Raw genomic sequence first — 20,053 nt, forward strand, 5'->3', positions numbered from 1 at the left:
AAATGTAAAGCTGGAGGGAAGGTTAAGGGTGGAAGTGGTCACAGGAGAAAAAGGACACGTTCAGTACAGGGATGAGAAGGGAAGTTAAAATGGTTAGCGACCGGAAGCTTCAGCACGCCTTGGTGAGCGGAATGCAAGTGTTGAGTGAAACAGTAGCCTGGTCAATGCTTGGTGTCTTCAATGTAAGGAGGGCTATATTGGGAGCACCAAATGCAATAGATGAAGTTGAAAGAGTGCAATGAACCTCTGTCTCGTTTGAATGGGCAGCTCGGGTTGCTGGATGGACATGCGAGAGGTGTAGTAGGTGTTACATCTCCTGCGGTTGTAGGAGAATGTATTGGGGAGGGGTCGGGTGGATAGATAGGGATGGGTACACCAAGAAGTTGTGGAGCGAGTGGACTTTATGGAAACTGGAGAGGAATGGGGGTGGGTAGATGTGACTGGTGGTGGGATCACGTTGAAGGTGGCAGGAAATGTTGGAGAATGATGTGTTCCATGTGGTGGGATGAAAGATGAGGACATGGGGTTAAGTTGCTCAGTCTGGGTTAAGAGGAGCTGAACTGTGAGACATAGAAGAGACATGGGTGATGGGTCCATCCACAATACTGGGGTGGGGGGGGGGGGGGGGGGGGGTGGAGAGAGAATCTACATTTACTAATGAAAAGGGACCTCAGTGTCAGAGTGGAAAGCCTCATTTTGGAAGAAAATGTGGCGGGGGCAAAGAAATTAAGAATAAGGGATGGCTTTGTTGCAAGTGGCGGAGAAGGGGGTGTAGTCAAGGTAGCTGTAGGAGTCAATAGGTTTTCTAGTAGATATCTGCACATAGTCTAGCCCCTGTGATGAGACAGATTGAGAATGGGAAGAGCGGTGTTAGAGTTGGTGCGAGTGCATTTGTGGGCAGGGTGGAAAGTTGATGAAATCAAGGAGCAGGGCACGTGTGCTGGAGGCAGCCCTGATGCAGTTGGCAATGTAACGGAGAAACAGGTGGGGAATGGTACTAGGGCATGTTTGGAATTAGGACAGTTCAACGTTACCAACTAAAAGATGGGCATTGCTGGGGCCGATGTGAGCGCCCATGAATACCTGAAGAAAGTAAGTGGAGTCCAAAGAGAAGTTGTAAAGTGTGGTGTCAAGTTCTGTCAGGGTGATAAAAAGCATTAGTTTCGTTTAGAGCGCCGACCAGCGATCCCCGCACATAGACAATATCGTACACACACTAGGGACAGTTTACAATTACACCAAGCGAATTAGCTTACAAACCTGTACATCTTTGGAGTGTGAGAGGAAACTGGAGCAGCTGGAGAACACCTTGGCAGATTACAGGGAGAACGTACAAACTCCGTACAGACAAGCACCTAGAGTCAGGATGGAACCCGGGCCTCTGGCGTTGGAAGGCAACTCCACCGCTGCACTGTCAATGGGAACTAATTGGGTCTGTGTTCAAGGAAAACTTGGAGGGTCCTGAGGCCTTCCTGGTGGGGAAAGAAGGTGTAAAGGGACTGGATGTTCATGGCGAGGATGAAGCAATGGGGGCCTCTAGGAATTGAAAGTTATTGAACTGGTGAAGTGCATGTGCGTTGTCTTTTGCAGTTGAATTTTGCTATGAAATCTATTCATTATGCTCAACGTGCCAGAGTTGCTGGGTTATATTTAAAGTTGTGAATATCATAGCCATACACGTTTTGCTGTATCAATGTGGCTGATCTGTTACATGCTGTTTTTGCATGTATTTGTCCTGTGAAGAAAACATTCCGAGATGAAGAGTTGCTGGTTTTGCTTGTGGTGCTGAAGAAGTTGGACGTGATCAGTGAGCTGAAGGAGCGGTGAGTCGCCAACAGAAGACAGTTGCATTACGATCTTGGTGGGATCAAGCAGCAGACTTGACTTTGTTGTTGCATTTTGCAGGATTCAAGTTCTGTGCAATTGCAACTTCTTGTACTGGCATCGCACCATATTCCCCATCTACCTGGACGATATTTATGATAGTGCTGTTGATTCTGCAAGAATACACGTAAGAATTGCAGATTTGTTGATGACCAAGCGATTACAAGACAGACATTTTATCTTTTGTTTTCTTGTGTGATGCATATAATTAACCACACAGCATCATTCATAGGTACAATCCATATGGACTATTGGGTAATTAACTGTACTAATCCCATTCTCCAGCAGTTGGAATTTGGCCTTCTATGCCTTGGCAATTAAAGTACCTGTGTAGAGACTTGAGTGTAGTTTAGAGGTACAGCGCAGAAACAGGCTCTTCATCCACCAAGTCCACACCGACCAGCGATCCCCGCACATTTACACTATACTGCACACACTGGGGACAATTTACATTTATACCAAGCCAATTAACCTACAAACCTGTACGTCTTTGGAGTGTGGGAGGAAACCAAAGATCTCGGTGAAAACCCACGCAGGTCATGGGGAGAAACTCCGTACAGACAAGTATCTGTAGTCAGGATGGAACCCGGGTCTCTGGTACTGTAACGCAGCAACTCTACGGCTGCGCTGTTGTGTCACCCAGTCATTGTTATATGCACGAAAATAGGCCCCAAAGCCCAACTGGTCCATGCCGATCCAGCTAGTACCATTTGCCCACACCTGCTCCATTTTGCTTTGAACCTTTCCCATCCGTGCACTGTCCAAATATCTTTTAAATGTTATTGTACCTGCCTCAGCTACTTCATCTGGCAGTAGGTGCCATATACCCTGTGTGAAAAAGCTGCCCCTTGGGATGCGAGTAAAACTTTCCCCTCTTGCCTTTATTCCCCTACACCGAAGAAAAAAAACATGCGTTCACTCTATCTATTCCCCTCATGATTTTATTCATCTCTTTAAAATCATCCCCCAGTCAGTCTCCTGCTCTCCAAGGAATAAAGTCCAAGCATTCCCAGCCTCTCCCTGCAGCTCGGGTTCTTGAGTCCTGGCAACATCGTGTTGTTATCCTTGTGAGCAAAGCAAGGCAAATTCTTTGTATGTACACATACTTTGCTAATGAAATTTATTAAATTCAATTCAATTCAAATCTTCTCTGCATTCTTTCAAATTTAATGGCATCTTCCTATAGCAAAGTGGCCAAAACTGAACACAATACTCCGAGCGCGGGCTCATGTAAAATTGTGTTATGCCTCAACTACCCACTCAAGCATTCTCTGGCTGAAAAAGTGTTTCCTTCTCCCCCCAATCCTCTAATCCTCTTGCACTAAGCCTATGGGCTCGAGTTTTAGATAGCTCGACTCTGCAGAATTTTCCTGCTGTCTATGCCTCGCCCATCAGGAACCTTCTCAACCTCTTCTCCAAGGAAACTGAACCCAGCCTAACTAATCCATCACAACTGAAATGCTCTGTCCCTGACAACATTCTGCTGAATATCCTCTGCACTCTTTCCAGTGAAATCATGTCCTTCCTATATTGTTGGTGACAGTACTCCAGCCAAATCATTGTCTTATATAGTTGTACCATAACCTCCCCCGCTGTTATAGTCTATGCCTCAGTTAATGGTTCTTGTAGATATCTTGATTGCTGCTATCACCACCAAGTCTTCCTTTCACAGTCATCCAGCACTGACACCAGTTATTCGGCCCACCAAGTCCATGCTGACCATCAGCCACCCATTTACACGCATTCTGTTGTCCTCAGACTCCTATTAACTTCTGCCAGGTTGTAGCACCCACCTATACCCTTGGGCAATTTAAAGTGGCTGATTAATGCCCTGATCAGCATGTCTTTGGGATGTGGGATGAAACTGAAGCACCTAGAGAAAACCCATGCAGTCACAGGGAGAACATGCAAACTGAATGCAGGCAGCACCTGAGGTCGGGATTGTCCCGGGGTCTCTGGAGGTGTGAGGGTGTCTCTCCACCTTCTGCGTCACTGTTCCACCTGTACCTGTGCTGTAACCTTCAGGTATATGTGGACTTGTGCACCAAGATCTCATTGTCCCTCCCTATTGAGAAATAGAGGCACCTTGGTTAACAAGGTTGGCTTTGTTACTGAACTAGCAAACCAGACCCTGAGTGCATTCCTTTTCTTGTAATTGGATGGCTTGAATTAAGTTAATGTTTTATTTAAAAAATAGTTTGGTATCAGTAAATATTACCACGCAAGCTGCCTGTAATTGACCACTTTTTGGTATCATCTTTGACATAACACTGAATTATGTTGAAATGCTTTATAATTTATTTGTTCCTGAATGTTAAAGTCACATGTTTTTTAATACTTGTGCAGAAATATTGATTTTGAAGAAAAGTGTTTAAAGTCTTTTATTTTCCGCATTAAACTTATGCTCCTCAAATTTAGATAATAAACAGTCAAGACCCTAATTTGATGCCCAAGGTTTGATAATATCTGGGTTGTTCACTCGTCGCCTCGGCTTAATGAATCTTTCTCAAGGGGGAATAAAAAGTGGAAAATAATGGTACAATTACTTTGAGTGGAATAGATTGGCAAACATTTAGTTTAGAGATGCAGTGCGGAAACTGGCTCTTCGGTGCATTGCACTGACCAGCAATCACCCCGCACATAGCACTATCCTACACACTAGGGAAAATTGACAATTTCTACCAAAGCCAATTAACTTACAAACCTGCACGTCTTTGGAGTGTGGGAGGAAACCGGAGCACCGGAGTAAACTAATACTGTTTAGTTTAAAGATATAGCAGAGGTAAATTTAGAAATACAAGATGAAAACACTCATGTGTATCTCATGTAATTTGGAGCATTTGTTTAGTGGTGATTTGGTGGTGAAATGTTTCCTGTTGATTTTGTCATTTTATATTTCACTTAACAGTACATGTTTAGTGCTTTGAGAGATTGTGTTCCGCCCATGATGCATGCTAGACACTGGAATCCACACACATGTTGCTGGAAGCTTTCGATAAAGAAATCATGGCTATGCTGAATGAGGTAATGGACAACAACCAAAAATTACCATTGCTATTTTTAATTGTTAATTAAAGGATATCTTTAAAATCACTTGTGTTTTAAAGCAAAATAACATGAGTTACTACTTCAATTTTAACCTTGCAGCTTGCGAGTTGATGGCTGCTGGGTGTTCATAAACCACGTGGCTTTGAAATTAAATGTAGACACAAAATACTGGAGTAACTCAGCGGGACAGGCAGCATCTCTGGAGAGAGGGAATGGGTGATATTTCGGGTCGAGACCGTTCTTCAGACTGATGTCGGGAGTGGGCGATATAGAGATGAAATGTAGTCGGGGACAGTAAGACTGGGAGGAGAACTAGGATGGAGAGAGGGAAAGCAAGAGCTACTGAAGTTAGAGAAGTCATTGTTCATACTGCTGGGGTGCACGCTACCCAAGCAAAATATTAAGTGCTGTTCCTCCAATTTATGCTGGGCCTCGCTCTGACAATGGAAGAGCCCCAGGACAGAAGGTCAAATGGGAATGGGAGGGGCAGTTAAAGTGTTGAGCAACCGGGAGATCAGGTATGTTTAGGCTGACTGAGCAGAGGGTTCAGTGAAACGATCGCTGAGGCCTGCGCTTGGTCTCGCCGATATACAGGAGTCCACACCTGGAACAGCGGATACGGTGGATGAGGTTGGAGGAGGCGCAAGTGAACCTCTACCTCGCCTCGAAAAACAGTGGGGTCCTTGGACGGAGTCAAGGGGGGAGGTAAAGGGACAGCTGTTGCATCTCCTGCGTTTGCAGATGAAAGCGCCTTGGGAGGGGGTGATTTGAATGGGAAGGGTTGACCAGGAGTTGCGGAGGGAATGGTCTCTGCTGAAAGCAGAAAGGGGTGGAGATGGGAAGATGTGGTTAGAATGGGATCCTGTTGAAGGTTGGCGAAAATGTCGTAGGGTTATGTGCTGTATGCGACGGCTGATGGGGGTGGAAGGTGAGGACAAGGAGGACTCTGTCTTTGTTACGAATGGGGGAGGGGAGCAAGAGCGGAGCTGCAGGATATCGAGGAGATCCTAGTGTAAGCCTCGTCTATAATGTAGGAGGGGACCCCTGTTCCCTAATGAATGAGGACATCTCCGATGCCATGGTATGGCACACTTCATCCTGGGCTGCAGATGCGGCGTAGAAGGAGGAATTGGGAGTAGGGGATAGTCTGAACAGGAAGCAGGGTGGGAAGAAGTGTAGTCGAGATAGTTGTGGGTGTCAGTAGGTTTGTAGTAGATGTCGGTCAATAGTCTGTCTCCTGTGATGGAGACGATGAGATCTAGAAACGGTAGTGAGATGCCGGAGATGGTCCAAGTGAATTTGAATGCAGCATGGAAAATTAGTGGTGAAGTTGATGAAGTCAGTGAGTTCTGCATGGGTGCAGGGAGGTAGCACCAATGCAGTCGTCAATGTAGCGGAGGTAGAGTTCGGGGATAGAGCCAGTGTACGCCTCAACCAGTGATTGTTCGAAGTACCCTACAGAGGCAGGCATAGCTGGGGCCCATGTGAGTGCCCATAGCTACAGTGCCCTCCATAATGTTTCGAACAAAGACCTTATCATTTATTTATTTGCCTCCGTACTCCACAATTGAGATTTGTATTAGAAAAAAATCACTTGTGGTTAAAGTGCACATTGTCAGATTTTAATACAGGCCATTTTTTATACATTGGTTTCACCATGTGAATGAATGGATAAGTTTATTGGCCAAGTATTCGCATTACAAGGAATTTGCCTTGGTTCTCGCCCGCAAGTGACAACATGACATACAGTGACAGTTAGGAATGACACATAAAACTTTCAACATTAATAATAAAACATGTTTGATAAACATGTGAATTAAATAAAATACCAGAGCAAAAGGAGGCTACAGACATTTGGTTATTGAGTAGAGCTAATATCATGGAAAAAAAACTGTTTTTATGTCTGGCTGTGGCAGCTTTGACAGTCCGGAGTCGCCTTCCAGGGGAAGTGATCAAAGAGTTTGTGGCCAGGGTGAGAGGGGTCAGATGATCTTACCCGCTTGCTTCCTGGCCCTTGCAGTGTACACTTCGTCAATGGAGGGAAGGTTGCAGCCAATAACCTTCTCAGCTGATCGGACGATTCGCTGCAGCCTCTGGATGTTGTGCTTGGTGGCTGAGCCAAACCAGACCATGATGGAGAAGGTGAGGACAGACACGACGATGGCCGTATAGAATTGGACCATCATTGCCTGTGGCAGATTGTGCTTCCTCAGCTGCCGTAGGAAGTACATCCTCTGTTGTGCCTTTTTGACTGTGTAGAAATTACAGCAGTGTTTTTATACATGGTCCCCCCCCATTTCAGGGCACCATAATGTTTGGAACACAGCAATGTCAAGTAAATGAAAGTAGTCATGTTTAGTATTTTGTTGCATATCCTTTGCATGCAATGACTGCTTGAAGTCTGCGATTCATGGACATCACCATTTGCTGGGTGTCTCCTCTGGTGATGCTCTGCCAGGCCTGTATTGCAGCCATCTTTAGCTTATGCTTGTTTTGGGGCTAGTCCCCTTCAGTTTTCTCTTTAGCATATACAAGGCATGCTCAATTGGGTTCAGATCAGGTGATTGACTTGGTCACTCAAGAATTTACCATTTTTTAGCTTTGAAAAACTCCTCTGTTGATTTATCAGTATGTTTGGGATCATTGGCTTGCTGTAGTATGAACCACCGGCCAATGAGTATTGAGGCATTTATTTGAACGAGCAGAGAGGATGTGTCTTTACACTTCAGAATTCATTATGCTACTACCATCAGCAGTTGTATCAACAATGAAGATAAGAGAGCCAGTACCTTCAGCAGCCATACATACCCAGGCCATAACACCCCCCACCACCGTGTTTCACAGATGAGGTGGTATGCTTTGGATCTTGGGCCGTTCCTTCTCTCCTCCATACTTGCTCTTGCCATCACTCTGATATAGGTTCATCTTCGTCTCATCTGTCCACAAGACATTTTTTCCAGAACTGTGGTTGCTCTTTCAAGTACTTCTTGGCAAACTGTAACCCTGCCATCCTATTTTTGCAGCTAACCAGTGGTTTGCATCTTGCAGTGTAGCCTCTGTATTTTGCTCATGAAATCTTCTGCGGGACAGTGGTCATTGACAAATCCAACCTGAAGACTTGATTCTGATCTGTCGGAACAGGTGTTGGAGGTTTTTCTTTATTATGGAGAGAAATCTTCTGTCACTCAGCTATGGAGGTCTTCCCTTGGCCTGCCGTCTCTGCGACTAGTAAGCTCACCAGTGCTCTCTTTCTTCTTAGTGATGTTTCAGAACAGTTGATTTTGGTAAGCCTAAGGTTTTGTTGGATGATGTCTCTAACTGTTTAATCTTGTTTTCCAGTCTCATAAAGGCCCTCCTTTGACTTTCATGGCACAACTTTGGTCCTGTGTTGATAAACAGCAATAAAGTTTCTACAAGTGATGGAATGACTGGGAGGAAAGACTAGGCCTGAGATGCTCTCTTATACCTGCATTACGGTAGGCACATTAAACACATTCCTGCGCCAATTACAAACGACCTGTGAAGCCATGTGTCACAAAACATGGCACCCTGAAATGGGGGGGGGGGACTCTGTATAAACACCGCTGTAATTTTTACATGGTGAAAACAAATGTATAAGATACCCTTTAATCTAATCTGACAATGTGCACTTTAACCACATGTGATTTTTTCTATTTCAATTCTCAAATTGTGGAGTACAGAGGCAAATAAGTAAATGATGGGTCTTTGTCCCAAACACTATGGAGGGCACTGTACACCTTGGATTTTTGGAGGAAGCGGGAGGAGTCGAAGGAGAAATTGTTCAGGGTCAGGACCAGCTCTGGTAGGCAGAGGATATTGTCAGTAGACGGAAATTGGCTGGTTCTGCAGTTGAGGAAGAAACGAAGGACTTTAAGACTTTCCTGGTGGGGATGGAGGTTGTAGAGTGAATCTGAACATCCATAGTAAAGATGACGGACTGGAAACGGAAGTCATTAAAGAGACGAAGGGTGTGTGAGGTGTCTGGACATAGGTAGGGAGGGATTGGACCAGGGGGATAGGATGGAGTCGAGGTATGTGGAAATTAATTCAGTGGGACATTAACAAGCAGACAACAGGGCAGTTCCGTTTGTGTATTTTGGGAAGAAGATAAATCGGGCCATGCGGGGCTGGGGATGCGATAAGATTGGCGGCTTTGTAGGGCAGATAGCCAGAAGTAATGAAATCAGAATGGTGTGTGATATAAGGCCTGGTGCTCGTCTGTGGGATCATGGTCCAAGGATAAGTAGGAGGAGGTGCCTGAGGTTTGTCGCTGGCCTCAGCCCGGTTGAGGTCAGCGCACCAGACTACCACAGCACCTCCCTTGTCGGCGGGTTTGATTTTCATGTCGGGGTTTCTGCAGAGTGAGTGGAGGGCTTTGAAATTAAAATGAGTTATAGGGCCCTAAGGGTGGTATCATCTCTGCAACTCTAGGAATTCTACGTTTAGGTACCATAGTTTAGTTTACTTTTGAGATACAGTGCGGAAACAGGCCCTAAGGCCCACCGAGTCCGCACCGACCAGTGATCCCCACACATTAACACTACCCTACATGAGGTATAAATGTGACAGTGGTGATAGTATTAGATTTAGTTGTAATTTCATAATGCTTTTATTAGTGTAAAGATTAAGCTTGCAGTTTCTCATGGATATGTGGAGACGTGTTTCCTCTGTATTGAAGCTGACTGTTTTCCCTCTGGTTGCCTGGATTTTGATTTGGTGACGGACAAAGCAGTGTGGGAACACGCAGGTTCTTATGTAGATGGGACAGGAGGTGGGCTGAGGAAGGTAGGTGGGTTATCTGTCAACTGCATACAAGGGGCTTCTACGCTCTAAGCTCTGAACCCATTCTAAATGTTCTTCCTTTTGAATGGTAGTGATTTGAGGATAGTCATACAGCATGGGAAACGCCCTTCAGCCCAACTTGCCCACACTGACCAACATGTCCACTAGTTCCACCTGCCTGTGATTGGCCCATATCCCTCTAAACCTGTCCTATCCATGAAACTGTCTAAATGTTGCGATAGTAACTAGGATCTCGGGATTTATAGGAACATATAAAGTTATAAAAGGACTGGACAAGCTAGATGCAGGAAAAATGTTCCCAATGTTGGGCGAGTCCAGAACCAGGGGCCACAGTTTTAGAATAAAGGGGAAGCCATTTAAGACTGAGGTGAGAAAAAACCTTTTCACCCAGAGAGTTGTGAATCTGTGGAATTCCCTGCCACAGAGGGCAGTGGAGGCCAAGTCACTGGATGGATTTAAGAGAGAGTTAGATCTCTAGGGACTAGTGGAATCAAGGGATATGGGGAGAAGGCAGGCACGGGTTATTGATTGGGGACGAACAGCCATGATCATAATGAATGGCGGTGCTGGCTCGAAGGGCCGAATGGCCTCCTGCATATGTTTCTATGATTTAATGGGGAAGTTGCAATGCAAGGAAGCTTTTTTTGTCTGTCCACCTGCTAATCTCCCATGATAGAGCGCAGAATATCGTGTCTCTTTCGGTGGTGGTGGGGGCCTGGTACATCTGTTTTGAGGGGGTGGAGCATGGTGTGTGTGTGTTTTTGTGGTGGGGTGGGGGGGTGGAGGCTGTGCTGGGCAAGCATGGCAGACCTCTATCTCCAATTGGACCAAATGACTGGCTTGGTGATATGGAGTCTAGGCACCCAAAACATGGTTCTCATTGCAGCACTGTTCTTGAGATGATTTGAAGCTGCAATTATAAAGTATTGCAAGAGTTCACGTTGAGAGTTGTACCTGGTAATTCTGGTTCTGCAATGTTTTATAATTTGAGAGGCAGTGATCAATTCATGTTTCCTCATGCTCTCGAATTAAAACTCATTCACGAACGTCAGATTAAAAATGTTGTTTGTGAAGACAGATTAATTAGTACTTCTGTTTATTGTGATCTATCCCTCTGTCCCTCTTCCTTTCCCAACAGCACCTTTTGGATAAGCTGTGTAAAGAGATTGAGAACGACTTGAGACTGTCTGTGCACACTCACTTAAAATTAGACGATCGAAATCCATTCCGAGTCGGCATCAAAGACTTGTCAGATTTCTTTTCAATCAAACCAATTCGCTTTTTGAACCGATTCATTGATGTCAAAGGTTTGTTCCTTTTTAGATTTTTATGAGCCTTATTGTTTTTTATGTTGTCGTCATTCATACAATTTAATAAACCACATTTGCAACCATTTAACAGCATATGTAACTCACTATCTGGACAAGAATTTTTATAACCTGACAACAGTGGCTATCCATGACTGGGCCACCTATAGTGAAATGAGAAACTTAGCAACCCAGCGCTACAGCCTCTCGATGACTGAAGCACACCTTCCAAGCCAGACCTTGGAGCAGGTAAGAACTGAGGAGCTCTTTCTCAGTGTGGCTTTTACAATGATGGGAATATTGGTAATTAGAGTTTTACATAGAACAAAACCATTCTGATTCTCCTGGGACAAACCAAGATTAAATTCTTCCTTTTTTTCTTCTTGTCTCCATTAGTTTTTAATGTTATTTTAACTATTTATCTAGAACCAGGTGACACATTCTCAGGGTGAAGGGTCACCCATTTAACCCTAACAAGCTGTATTTCTTGAGGCTTCTAAGCTTTACATGTCTTATCCAGTGAACTTGGAATGCCTGGTTGGATTTTTGGACCAGATAGGAATTATTAGTGAGACAAGGAACAGCAGATGCTGGAATTCTGAGAGTAAAACACACAGTGCTGGAGTAATTAAGTAGGTCAGGCAGCATCTTTAGAGGATATGGATAGGCAATGTTTTGGGTCAGGACCCTTTTTCATGACATGGTTAGGTGACATTTCTGGGAGGTTTATGTGAACAGGTCTGGAAAGAGGAGGTGAAGCTAGCTTTCAGATTCTGCTATGATACTGAAAGCAGAACAGGTTTGAGGAAATTTGTTCTTTTTCGTACCTTCTTTGGAGGAAAAGTGAGTTCCAGTTGTAACGTTCTTTACTGATTTCCAGGGATTAGATGTTCTGGAGATTATGCGAAATATCCATGTCTTTGTTTCGAGGTACCTTTACAACCTCAACAACCAGGTACGTTTTTTAAACAAGAAATTGTGCTTAGATGATTTTGAGAAGTTTCTCCCGAGTTTGAAACGTGATTTTATTTCGTATTACAGATCTTCATTGAGCGCTCAAGCAATAGTAACCATCTGAATACAATCAACATTCGGCATGTTGCAAACTCAATCCGTACACACGGAACAGGCATCATGAACACAACCGTAAGTATGAGTTAGTAGCATGTCAGGCACATTCGGCTAACTGGCCAGGAGGAATTGCCAACACCTCATTCTATATATCCATCCAAAAGTTAAAGCTTCAAAAACATAAAAAGGAATACTGTAGATATTTAAGTCTGGCAGCATCTGTGAGGGAAAATACAGTTAACGTTTCAGAACAATCTTTCATTAGTACTGTGTGTTTAAATCTAATTTTATGCAGAGAGAGAGAGAGAGAGAGAGAGCGAGATGAAATTTCCAAAATGAAATTTTAGAACCATTTGCTCAAAGTAGCAGATGTTGCTTCTCCCTGTGAGAAAATTGATCCAAGAATTTATATATTTTAAAAGACAGTGCTGGGTAGGTGACATTTTGGGTCATGACCCATGAGACAGTCGACCCAAAATGTTGCCAATCTATTTTCTCCAAAGATGCTGCCTGACCCGCTGAGTTACTCCAGCACTTTAACACCAACCATCGATCACTTGTACACTAGTTCTACCCTACACACTGTACAGAAGTTAATTAACCTACAAACCTGCATATCTTTGGTATGTGGGAGGAAACCGGAGCACCTGGAGACAGCCCACGAGCTTACAGAGAGGACGTACAAATTCCATACAGACGGTACCCATAGTCGTGATCCAACCCAGGTCTCTGGCACTGTACGGCTGCAACTCTACTGCCACTGTGCCATCCAGGGACAATGGAGGACAGTTAAACCAGGGCACTGTACCTCGGTACAAGTGACAATAAACTAAGCTAAGCAGCTTCCCAATCATGACCATCTGCTCCTGGGCCAAATCTCCCAAGCATTCTACTAACAGAACTGCCACAGCTCCTCCAGTCTGGCCTTGAAGCTGAAATCCCTCATCTTTGGAACCATTCTGTTTTCTCTGAACCACCAAGTGTGGCAAGCTGAATTGGGCATATTCTTGGAAGAGTCAGTAAGTCAGACCTAATTTGTAAAAAGGGAAATTGAGTTAGTGATGCAGGTCAAAGAATTTCCTCTTTACCCTTTCCATCACTCTCCCATCACTGGATCTTAAAACGAACCTACATACTCTCTCTCATAATTCTAATGAGCAGACTTCAACTTGCAACCTTACTTCTGTTTCACCCTCCACAGATGCTGTGTGCTTACAGCTTTTTGCTTTTACAGATTTACAGCATCTACAATTTTGGGTTATTCACTTGTGTAATGTATTCCATTAGATACGGGATGTGAACAGGACCTGTTGTCCCTTGACTAAACGTTTTCTATGTTACTCAAACTATCATTGCAATTGTTTTCTAGGTCAATTTCACCTACCAGTTTCTGAGGAAAAAGTTCTATATTTTCAGCCAATTCATGTACGATGAGCATATCAAGTCTCGACTAATCAAAGACATTCGGTTCTTTAAGGAGACAAAGGACCAAAATGATCAGAAGGTATCAGCAGAACTCCAAGATAGTATTTTAGATCTCTGTTCAGCAGTTTGTGTCGGGTACAGAGATGAGACTGTTTCAGTTGGTCAGGGGGTGGGCAAGTATGTAGCCATTGGACTCATTGCCCAAGATGGAGACCTCTTCTCCATTCATGTAGCCACAGGAGATAAAACCCACAAGCTGGTCTGGAACTTGGTCTCTATTCAGGACTGAGGTGAATGAACTGCATTCTTAAAGTAAGAACAGGCAGATGTCCTGTAAGTGCAGACTGCTCTAAAACCATCCCGAATAAGCGTTGATGGGTTTAAGGTGAGGCTGCATTCCTGGATCTCTCCACTAATGCTGGGTATGTCAGCTCGGATGAGCAATGACATCTCTCCTTGTCCTCATAGCTGCCTTTGTGTGGCAGCATCTCAGTAACGTTACCGTAACTCTGCCTGTCACACCATCAACCTCCTTTAGACTTGTGTGGACACGGCGTGGAAACGGGCCCTTCGGCCCACTGAGTCGGCACCGATCAGCGATCATCCCGTACACTAGCACTATCCAAGACAAATTGTTGATGTTTACACCTAGAGGTTTGACTCCTACACATCAGCATGATCAATGCAGATCGGGGGCATGTACTCTACTTGCTGAAGTTGATCACTTGCTCCTTAGTTTCCTGATGTTGAGGGAGATTTGCTGTTTTGACAACATGCTGCTAAGTTTTCCATCTCTTTCCTGTACTTTAAGACTCAAATCTTTTTATGGGAGGAAGAAGATTCATAGAGTGAAACAGTGTGAAAATAGGCCCTTCGGCCCAACTTGCCTCACCAGCCTACAATGTCCCAGCTGCACCAGTCCCACTTGCCTGCGCTTGGTCCATATCTCTCCAAACCTGTCCTGTCCATGTACCTGTCTAACTGTTTCTTAAACAATGGGATAGTCCCAGCCTCAACTTTCTCCTCCACCCTTTGTGTGAAAAAGTTACCCCCTCGGATCCTATTAAATCTTTTCCCCTTCACCTTGAACCTATGTCCTCTGGTCCTCGATTCCCCCACTCTGGGCAAGAGACTGTGTGTCTACCCGATCTATTCCTCTCATGGTTTTGTATACCTCTATAAGATCTCTCCTCATCCTCCTGGCTCCATGGAATAGAGACCCAGTCTACTCAACTTCTCCCCATAGCTCACACCCTCTAGTCCTGGCAACATCCTCGTAAATCTTTTCTGAACCCTTTCAAGCTTGACAATATCTTTCCCATAACATGGTGCCCAGAACTGAACACAATGTTCTAAATACGCTCAACAACGTCTTGTACAACTGCAACATGACATCCCAACTTCTATACCCAAGACTATGCTGATGAAGGCCAACGTGCCAAAAGCCTTTTTGACCACCTTATCTACCTGAGACTCGACCTTCAAGGAGCTATGCACCTGTACTAGATCCCTCTACTCTACAACACTACCCAGAGGCCGACCATTTACTGTGTAGGTCCTGCCCTTGTTTGCAAATAGTTAAATAGTTGCAAAGGAAGAAATATGTGCAATTATCGAATGGTGTCTAATTTGTGATTTCCACGGAGAATTACATGGATTTTCCAATGTTATCAGTGAAAATAGCGTGGAAGTATCAGTGCAATATAATTTTATGGCTGACTTTTCTATTCCGTGATATTAAACAAACCTCCTCTTGTTCACAGTATCCTTTTGATCGTGCAGACAAATTCAATCGTGGCATCAGGAAACTTGGTCTAACTCCGGAGGGACAGAGCTACCTCGATCAGTTCAGACAACTTATTAGCCAGATAGGTAAGAGACTGAAAGTTGATCCTATTTTGGGTTTCCTCGCGTGTTTGTAGATACAAATTACACTTTTCTAGTTTTACAAAAAGAATGTGGTGATGGGAGGGAGCATTGGGGGATGTTTCTGGGTTTTTGGCCATCAAGTCATTGGTGAGACATTGTATTGTATGCAACTCTGCTTGACCAAGTACAGGAAGGATATCATTAACCTGGTATGGATGCCGAAACCATTCACAAGTATGTTACCAGGAATGGAGGGTTTGAGGTGCAAAAAGACACCAGATAGGGTGAGATTTTTTTCCCTGGTGACCTTTGTGGGGGTATATAAAATTGGGTGGGCATGGATAACGTGGATGTCTATTGTCTAAAACTAGAGGACATAGGCTTAAGGTGAGAGAGTTAAAAGGGATTTTGATTTCACATGGTGGTGGGTAGATAGGAGCTGCCATAAACTGGAGAGGTGGCAACAATCACAGTATTTAATGGACATTTGGACAAGTACTTGAATAGAAAAGGTTGAAAGGAATATGGGGCAAATGCAGTCAAATGGGATCAACTCAGGTAGACAGGTTGGTGTGCATGGGCAGGTTGGGGAGGATGGCCTCTCTCCATGCAATATAACTCTGACTCATAGTGATGAGGTCTTGTGTGATGGGAAGAATGATCATAGATAGTTGAATAGAAAACTTAATAGACAATAGGTGCAGGAGTAGGCCATTTGGCCCTTCGAGCCATTCAATGTGATCATGGCTGATCATCCCCAATCAGTACCCCATTCCTGCCTTCTCCCCATATCCCCTGACTCCGCTATTTTAAGAGCCCTATCTAGCTCTCTTGAAAGCATCCAGAGAACCGGCCTCCACCGCCCTCTGAGGCAGAGAATTCCACAGACTCACCACTCTCTGTGAGAAATAGTGTTTCCTCGTCTCTGTTCTAAATGGTTTACTCCTTCTTCTTAAACTGTGGTCCCTGGTTCTGGACTCCCCCAACATCGGGAACATGTTTCCTGCCTCTAGCGTGTCCAAGCCCTTAATAATCTAGTTGTACGAAATGTTGCGGTGGAAGAAGTGGAATGTGCAAAATTCACATCTGGCACAATTCCTGTGAGCAAATAGTTGAATCTGACACCTATGTTTTGTACGGTTGAGGCATTATACCTGGTATAATATGGTTGTGGAGATCACAGATTTTGTCAATCTCTGCAAAGTCTAAAATACAGAAACTTATAAACTCAAATAATCTCAGACATAGTAGATTTGATGAGCTGAAAGAGACTAGATTGGTTAGATACATGTATAGAAGATATGTCCACTTCTGGCAGGATCAGAAGTATCATATCCAGGTATTTGTTAATAAACCATATTAGAACTTCAGGCGCAGTTGTTTTACCCAGGGGATGTAGAGAATGTAGACGTTCTCATGGGAATAGTTAAGGTGCTTTTAAGGGGAATTTGCAGAGAAAGATGAGGATGGATAAGGAGAAATTGGGCTTGTGTGCAGTGTAAACTCTGGTGCAGACCATTGGCGAGAGGTGGGACATAAAGCTGGAGTAACTCAGCGGGTCAGGCAGCATCACTGGAGAAAATCAATAGGTGACCCTGATCAGTCTGAAGAAGGGTTTCGGCCTGAAACGTCGCCTATTTCCTTCGCTCCATAGATGCTGCTGCACCCGCTGAGTTTCTCCAGCATTTTTGTGTACCAGGTGACCCTGACATGCTGAGTTACTCCAGCTTTGTGTCTTTCTTCAGTTTAAACCAGCATCTGCAGTCCTCCCTACACATTGGAGAGAAGTGGTCTCTATCAGTACAGTGTTTTACATGTTTTACAGAGGGTTCATTTAATATTTCAATACTGTTCATGTATGGAAAATAAACTCTATACCCTATAAATGAGCGTTGAGATAAATGCAGCCAGTGCAAGTTGATGCTCCTGGTTATGAGAGCACATGATAACTAGGATGTTGATCTATTGTGCTTCAGGGAATGCCATGGGCTACGTTCGGATGATACGATCCGGTGGACTACATTGTTGCAGTAATGCTATAAGGTTAGTTTAGTTTAGCGATACAGCGTCAAAACAAGCCCTTTGGCTGGCGAGTCCACACTGACCAGCACTCCCTGTATACCAACACTATCCTACACACAAAAGGGACAAGTTACCATTTTACCAAAGTCAGTTAACTTACTAACCCATACGTCTTTGTAGTGTGGGAGGAAGGCGGAACTTCTTTACTCAGAGAGTGGTAGCGGTGTGGAATGAGCTTCCAGTGGAAGTGGTGGAGGCAGGTTCGTTGGTATCATTTAAAAATAAATTGGATAGGCATATGGATGAGAAGGGAATGGAGGGTTATGGTATGAGTGCAGGCAGGTGGGACTAAGGGAAAACAATTGTTCGGCACGGACTTGTAGGGCCGAGATGGCCTGTTTCCGTGCTGTAATTGTTATATGGTTAACACCTGGAGAAAACCCACACAGGTCACAGGGAAAGCGTATAAACTTGGAACAGGCAGGACTCGTAGTCAGGATCTCTGCTGCCCCAAATTTTGAAAGTGGGAAAATTTGAAAGTTTAATTGAAGCAATGTACAATTATGCTGGAAGCTGCAAGGAGTTTGTAGTGACTCCGTTATGTTTTAGGTTTGTTCCAGATTTGGAGGACATCGTGAACTTCGAGGAGCTGGTGAAAGAAGAAGAACTTTCTGAGGAAACTCAGACAGCTGCCAGGTAATGTCAACGGGGTCTGGGTGTGATTTTAAATTCCTACCTTGTTTGATAGAAACCACATACTGCTATGTAAATTTCTGAATTTTTGTCACCATCATATTTTCTTCCCAGGTTCAGGTTTTTTGTCACATATACTGAGGTACAGTGAAAAGCTTTGTTTTGCATCAATCAGATCATGTATCATACATAAATACAATCATGTCAATCTCCAGTAGAGATCTCTAGGTAGAGCAAAGGGGAAGACAGAGTGCAGAGTTCCTCAGACAAAGTCCAGTCTGCCATGGGGTAGATGTGAATCAGACAGTATCCTAGCTCATGGAAGTTCAGAAGCCTGATAACAGGGCAAGAAGCTGTTCCTGAGTCTGCAGGTGCGTGCTTTCAAGCTTTGTACTTATGGTCACACAGGAGCAGGGAGAAGGAGGAATGAAGGGAGAAGCAGTGGGACAAATCTTTATTTGTTTTGGCTGCTTTTCGGAGGCAGCATGAGGTGTAGATGGATTCAATGGTGGGGAGTCTGGTCAGTGTGATAGACTGTGCGACATCTACAAATCTGCAAATTCTTACGGACTTGGGCAGAGCTTTTCCCAAACAAAGCTGCGATACAACCTGCCAGTATACTTTTGGTAGAAGTTTGTAAGAGTCATTGGAGACGTGCCGAATTTCCCCAGTCTCAGGAAGTATTGGATTACCTTCTTGGCTATCGCATCAATGTGCTTCGTCCATGATACAGTGCCCTCCATAAATGTTTGGAACAAAAAAATGTCATTTATTTATTTGCCTCTGTACTCCACAATTTGAGATTTGTAATAGAAAAAATCACATGTGGTTAAAGTGCACATTGTCAGATGTTATTAAAGGCCATTTTTTATACATTTTGGTTTCACCATGTAGAAATTACAGCTGTGTTTATACATAGTCCCCCCCATTTCAGGGCACCATAATGTTTGGGACACATGGCCTCACAGTTGTTTGGAATTGCTCAGGTGTGTTTAATTGCCTCCTTAATGCAGAACTCTCAGCACCTAATATTCCCTCCAGTCTTTACATCACATTGGGAAACTTTTATTGCTGTTTATCACCATGAAAGCCATTATGAGACTGAGAACCAATAATAAAACTGTTAGAGACATCAGCCAAACCCTAGACTTACCAAAATCAACTGTTTGGAACATCATTAAGAAGAAAGAGAACACTGGTGAGCTTACTAATCGCAGGGACTGGCAGGCCAAGGAAGACCTCCACAGCTGATGACAGAAGAATTCTCTGTATAATAAAGAAACCCCCCCCCCCAAACACCTGTCCGACAGATCAGAAACAGGGGTCAGGTGTGGATTTGTCAGTGATTTCATGAACCGAAATACAGAGGCTACACTGCAAGATGCAAACACTGGTTAGCCGCAAAAATAGGATGGCCAGGTTACAGTTTGCCAAGAAGAACTTAAAAGAGCAACCACAGTTCTGGAAAAAGGTCTTGTGGACAGATGTGACGAAGATAAACTTATATCAGAGTGATGGCAAGAGCAAAGTATGGAGGAGAGAAGGAACTGCCCAAGATCCAAAGCATACCACCTCATCTGTGAAACATGGTGGTGGGGGTGTTATGGCCTGGGCATGTATCCTGCTGAAGGTACTGGCTCACTTATCTTCATTGTTGATACAACTGCTGATGGTAGTAGCATAATGAATTCTGAAGTGTATAGACACATCCTATCTGCTCAAGTTCAAACAAATGCCTCAAAACTCATTGGCCGGCTGTTCATTCTACAGCAAGACAATGATCCCAAACATACTGCTAAAGCAACAAAGGAGTTTTTCAAAGCTAAAGCATGGTCAATTCTTGAGTGGCCAAGTCGATCACCTGATCTGAACTCAATTGAGCATGCCTTTTTTGTGCTGAAGAGAAAACA

General features: G+C 44.1%; 1 protein-coding gene across 1 annotated transcript in view; it reads left to right on the forward strand.

The window, feature by feature from the left end:
• washc4 (WASH complex subunit 4) overlaps positions 1-20,053 on the forward strand; it is a 79,314-nt gene that overhangs the window by 50,657 nt on the left and 8,604 nt on the right. Inside the window, 12 exon segments of the mRNA XM_033039371.1 lie at positions 1,744-1,823; positions 1,906-2,011; positions 4,793-4,844; positions 4,847-4,908; positions 10,895-11,063; positions 11,158-11,312; positions 11,944-12,018; positions 12,105-12,209; positions 13,504-13,638; positions 15,323-15,431; positions 17,405-17,471; positions 18,060-18,146. Of these exon segments, the coding sequence (XP_032895262.1) occupies positions 1,744-1,823; positions 1,906-2,011; positions 4,793-4,844; positions 4,847-4,908; positions 10,895-11,063; positions 11,158-11,312; positions 11,944-12,018; positions 12,105-12,209; positions 13,504-13,638; positions 15,323-15,431; positions 17,405-17,471; positions 18,060-18,146 (1,202 nt within the window).

This window comes from Amblyraja radiata, chromosome 21 (genome assembly GCF_010909765.2).
Source record: "Amblyraja radiata isolate CabotCenter1 chromosome 21, sAmbRad1.1.pri, whole genome shotgun sequence".
NCBI classification, from domain to species: domain Eukaryota; kingdom Metazoa; phylum Chordata; class Chondrichthyes; order Rajiformes; family Rajidae; genus Amblyraja; species Amblyraja radiata.